General features: G+C 33.1%; 1 protein-coding gene across 1 annotated transcript; it reads left to right on the forward strand.

The window, feature by feature from the left end:
* Nucleotides 1–3,082: 3,082 nt before the first annotated feature.
* Nucleotides 3,083–3,897, forward strand: HELRODRAFT_176158 (hypothetical protein; the record flags this gene model as incomplete). The annotated part of the gene is made up of 2 exons (XM_009023479.1): nucleotides 3,083–3,290; nucleotides 3,692–3,897. 2 exons carry the CDS (start codon nucleotides 3,083–3,085, stop codon nucleotides 3,895–3,897), a joined length of 414 nt encoding a protein of 137 aa, XP_009021727.1.
* Nucleotides 3,898–6,000: the final 2,103 nt, after the last annotated feature.

Raw genomic sequence — 6,000 nt, forward strand, 5'->3', positions numbered from 1 at the left:
ACTATAGCGATTGACAAGCGCCACAGGAAACGAGGGTTTGAATTTGATTTACCGAATTCAGTTCGCTCTAGATTTGAGGATGGCGATTTTAGCTGCATTTTTTGCAACCCTGTAAGCATGTTTTACAGCGTGACGAGGATCCAGCAGCAATTTTCTTTCTAGGCGTCTACACTCTCTCTTTGCCTGACATGCCTCATCAGAAAGAGTTTTTGGTTACGCCTGATGGAATAGTGGAAGTATATATACTGCTGGAGCAAACCCGACAGCACAGGGCCTACATATAGGCTGATTTTAACGATTAAAAGACTACAAAATCTTTTTTTTACGATTCTCTATCCAAGGATTACAAACATAGCAAAGATACCAATAAGATAGCGCAATTTGATCCTTTATATCATAATAATAACAATATTTTAGAATGATTTTCTGATTGACATGCTCAGTATATAAAGGTTTTTTTAAACTGTATTTCGACAAGTCGGACTGTTTAGCTTCAGTTTTAATCATGGCATTAATTTCAACTGATGGTCATTTCAGTTCATCAACTCCGTTTGGATTAGTTTGATGTCCCTGTTACTGCAGGTATTCAAATAAGCGTTCAACAAAATTTGCGTTTGAAGCTGTTGTTTTCGTATCGGAAATCTTAAACCAACGAAATAATGAACACGTTAGAAGCTTTAACGTTGGTATTAGTAGTTACGGGAGTCAATGGTTACAACATTTTATATATATCTTAAATTAAAAACTGACTGCGCTCATGTTTAGTATTTCATTCTTAGGTTCACCGTGAAACTTGTGTTCACTTTGCATAGAAGGTCAAACCGCTTCGACATAGAGCGTGAAAAAGGAAAACTTTATATAAACAATAGATACCTCCAACAAAGGTGTTCTATACAAACAAACTAGTACATTTAAATATTTTAATAAAATCGAATTACATTTCATAAAAGTTTCCAATTTTTACGGTTTTTTTTTGAACAAAATCTCCTAAATTTTAAGTAACTTATTGTATGTACTGAAACGACAGTGGCTTTTTAGATCTTTTATTATATTATTATTATATTCTAGATCATTAAATTTTTTTCTACACACACACACACACGCACACACACACACACACGCACACACACATCGACTGTTTATGAATAAAATGATTATGATTCACTAATAATGCATCAGGAAATGATTAATGAATTGATTGGTGGTTTAAAAAATTAAAAATATCTAATACAATATAAAATTATTTAAATGCATTATTTTAATTCATTAGAATCATAGACGAAATTAGACAGCTACATACGAATTTACATACCAGTTTTTCATTAGTTGACAGCATTTTTTCCCTTTTCTCTAATTCATTTAAAGCTGTGCGAAGATTTTCTTTCAGTTTATCATATTCTTCCTTCTGTAATAAGATTTGATAATTGTTGCTTAAACAAATGAAAAGTGGATGAAATTTTTTGTGTTTAGAACAAGTTTTCAATTTTTGGAGCTAGTGATATTTTAAAAAACAAAAAATCAGCATCTAACACTAATTTTAAATTTTCATGTGCTTTTTTATTTCTATTAAGTTTCTTAACAATTTTAACGAGTAATAATCATTAATCTTAGAACTAAGTAAATTAATGTTAGAAATAATAAATAAAATGATACATACAATGATATCAATTTTCAAAGAAATAAAAAGTTAGTTTAACAGAATTTTCGTGTCGCTACTTTTTTAGAACATTAACTTTTATTACAAAAATTAATTAACGTTGAATAATTAATTATTGTTTTGAAAATAAAAAAATCGATAATTTGTCTTTATTTTTCGCATTATTTTTTACTGAACGTCGACCGGTCAGTTATAACAATATTAAGTAACATTTAATTATTACCGACATAAATATTCGTTAGAGGCGCATACAGATGGAGAAGGGGACAGCGAAATATTTAGTACGTTTGAGAAACGTCGGAATATAAAGACGGCAGAACATCGAATAACAATTGTTTGTGTCGAAAGCGATATTTTAATATTTGACTGCTGCATCTGTAGATGAATGAGCTGGAAGAATAATGTCAGGTAAGATCGGTTAGGGTTAGTGTTGCTGGTTCGGTCTAGCATAATTTTCACTCCTCCGGTTTGCTGTCCAAATTTATTTCTGTGTTGTTTTCGTTTGTCACCTGAACGCGTTTGTTTTTACTATTCAGTTGCTTGATTTGTCCTCTTAAAACTGCTTTGAAGTCTTAGTTTCTTGCTCCTTTTTTTGTTTATTTTGTTGTTTAAGTTTGTTACGAAGTCTTTTAATTGCTGCTTTTAATTCCGTTTTGAAATCTTGATTACTGATCAAATCTTCAATTCATTTCGGCAAGCTGTTGTTCTACTGGATCCGGAAAGTTAAAATCAGCCGGATCAATTTTTTTTATTAGAGCGTCCATTAGGCAGCTTACCAGTTCTTATAGTGCTTCTCTATTTGCAGCATCTTACATGGCCTCTACAGTAGATTTTACAATCAAAAGATTACATATATAGCAAAGATTACAAATAATTAAGATGACAAACAAAAGGGGAAACCGGGGCATGTTGAACCGCGGGGCATGTTAAACCAAGAAGGTAAATTTGCTTATTTATAGAAAACTATCGGTAGGCGTTCCATATTTCTAATTATTAATGTAAATCGAACTAGCTGAGTTAATTTCGCGTGTTTATGTCTGCAAATTTTGAGAAATTGAGGCTATCGTTATTTAAAATACAATTGCAATAAATGTAAATAATTTTACCATATATATTTTGTAGTGTTTTTATCTGGTAAAACAGTACGTGGTTTTTTACACGCCTTTGTAGCATGTTAATGAGGCTACAGTTGAAATACTAAAACCACTATGATTCTACCATGTTGTCGGGTGTACGTTGAACCATGGTTCAACCTGACCCTGTAACACGATATGTGATGATTGTACTTATTCTACTTCAAAATTATTCTCTTTTTTTTTGGTTTTATTCTTATTGCAATTGTATTTTTAAAAGTTTGAAGGGCATTAACGATAACGTCAACAACTGAAACATTGTTTTTTAAACAGGATCTATTACTAACTTAATATGGTCAGATCTCGACAGCGAACTACAAACAGAGGCAGCACTTCTTCAGATATAATGCTAGTTGCTGTGAAAGAAGTATTAGATGGTAAAATGAGTCTCCGTGCTATTAGCCGCAAACATAACATTGACCACACGACATTGATTAGATATTACAAAAAATACAATAATGCACCGAATTCTGCATTATCAACATTTAGAGTTGGTTATAGTTAGTCAAGAAAGGTGTTTACTGATGACGAAAAAAGCTTATTAGAGAAATATATTAAGAAAGCTGCCGCGTTGTGCTATAGTTTGAATCCAAGAGAAGTCCGCATATTGGCATATCAATTTGCAACCACAAATGGCAAGGTCGTTCCAAAAAATTGGAAGATAAACGATTGGATAAACTGGGGCTGATTGGATTAGTGCATTCATGAAAAGACACCCACACCTCTCAACCGACATCTATTGCTCGGGTAATAAGGTTCAACAGATCGAACGTGTCCGCATTTTTTGATAACCTGTCGAAAGTTTTTGAACGCTACGTGTTTGGACCAGAGGCCATCTACAACATTGATGAAACCTGAATTACTACTGTGCAACGTTTTAGCAGAATTGTTGCTCAAAAAGGTGTAAAGCAAGTTGGAGCCATAGTCTTGCAAGAACGAGGTCAAATGGTTACTTGGCTGTTGCAGTTAATGCACTGGGGAACAGTTCCAGCTGCATTTGTGTTCCCAAGAGTTCACTACAAAGATAATTTTATTAGAGGTGGACCACCGGGATCTCTTGGATTAGCACATCCTTCTGGTTGGATGACAGAAATTAACTTTCTGTAAGTTATAAAACATCTAGTCAAGCATGAACGTTGTTCTGTTGAGAGTCCCATCCTTTTGCTACTTGATAATCATGAGTCACATGTATCAATATCAGTGTTGGATTACTGAAAGAAAAACGGCGTCTTCCTCCACATTGCTCGCACAAACTCCAACCACTTGATCGATCTGTATTTGGACCATTAAAAAAATTTGTAAGATTAGCACAGGAAAAACAATAAAACATCAATGACCCGGCCGATCAATGACAATATATGATATTCCGGAAATAGTAAATAAGGCTTTTCCTCAAGCTGCAACACCAATTAACAGCTCAGGATTCAGGGTAGCTGGTGTGTATCCCTTTCAACGCAATATTTTCCAGGACGATGAATAAGCACCATTATATACAACCGACCATCTGGAAATGTGTTCAAAAAATTACTGAGCGCCATAATGGTGAACCTGAAACCGCCAACGAAACACCAACAACGATACAAACCAGTTCCGTGGCATCCATTATTGTTTCAACTGCCAATCTCAAACCGACAACTAATTTCAGCACTAACCTAGAACGTGATACTGTCTTGACCGTCAGTCAGCCGAAACTGAATTGTATAATTACTTCTGAAGCAACTGCAGCTTCAACTGTCAATGTGAAATTTGTAATGGACTGATGTCCATTCAATACCTTCCATTACAAATTATTTACATTTTTTATTAATATTTTTTTATTAATATATTTCATATTGTTTTTCAATACATTTTTTATTAATATTTTCATATTGTTTTTCAATATAAAATTCACAATTTTTATTATTAAATGTAGAGACTAACAGAAATCTAACATCCCGCTGGAAATGAACAGGCCATTCAAAAAAGCTGGACCGCGAAAGACAAGTACAGGAAATCGAAAAAAAGGCAAGACTCAGATTTTGACAGATACACCAGTGAAAGCAGAGCTGGAAGCTCGTCAACCAGCTCGTGAATCAAAGACCATCACTAAAAAGAGAAAGCAGATTTTATTTGACGGTAATCAGCAGATTTCATGAAAGACGGCTAAAGCAAAAGAAAGTAGTAATAACATTCCTATAATTACGAGTGACGACAACACATCTTGTCATATCTCTTGTACCTCCATTTGAAAATTGGTAGGAATGTCCGTCCTCTAAAAAATAGTTCCATGAACGCTGTTGAACGCTGAACTCTATTTTGTGTTACTCATGTCTTGGTTAATTGTAGTTTTGTGTCCTTGTCACTATTAAAAAAATCAATTTTATTTAAATAACATATTTAGATTTGAAAATATTTTACTGAAAACAATAAAACTAATTATCAAAATGTGTTAAACAATATTGGTGTCAAAATGTGTTAAACAATATTGGTTCAACGTACCCTACACGACAGGCTTACTAATAAATCTTTTTAATGTCATAGATACTTGTTAGAAGTCGTTAGAATTTTTGCTATGCGTACATAATAATGACTTACATCAAAAAGTTTTAATGCATTAATATATGTCCGACAAGTTAAATTATGATAATTGGTTCAATGTGCCCCAGTCTCCTCTATAGCGCAATTGGACCATTGCTGCGGTTATAACAATGTGTACAATCTTGTCGTTTGTCACAAATACGGAATTCGTTTTATACAAGTTTATACAAGTTTTGAGTGTCTTTGTTCAAATTCCAAGTTTGTTAGTTGACAGAAACGTGCTGGTAAATCTTAATAATTTGGCTGTTGTTAACCCGATGTATTCAGAGTTTTGGTACCCACACTCACTATTTAAATGAATACACTAGGTGACTACCGTTTGTTATCTTTACTGGCCTGCTTTTTTTAGTGATAAAGTTTAATTTAATATATATGGGGATATTTCAGTTTTACAATTTTCTGTGTGCAAAGTGCTTTTATTCTGCTTTATCCTGTCCGTTTATTATACTTTTGTTTTGTCTGTTTATTATATCTTGGTCCTGTCCGTTTAGTATTAATAATAACGAGTAGGCTACCTTGAAGTAGTAGCAAAAAATATTTTAGACAGTAGTTTTTATTGTTTTTCAAGTTTCTCAATCAAATTGCTGCAAATTTCCAAAATTTTTATCAATCTATTGTGTCGAAAGTTTGTGT

Source organism: Helobdella robusta (genome assembly GCF_000326865.2).
Source record: "Helobdella robusta unplaced genomic scaffold HELROscaffold_36, whole genome shotgun sequence".
In the NCBI taxonomy this organism is placed as follows: domain Eukaryota; kingdom Metazoa; phylum Annelida; class Clitellata; order Rhynchobdellida; family Glossiphoniidae; genus Helobdella; species Helobdella robusta.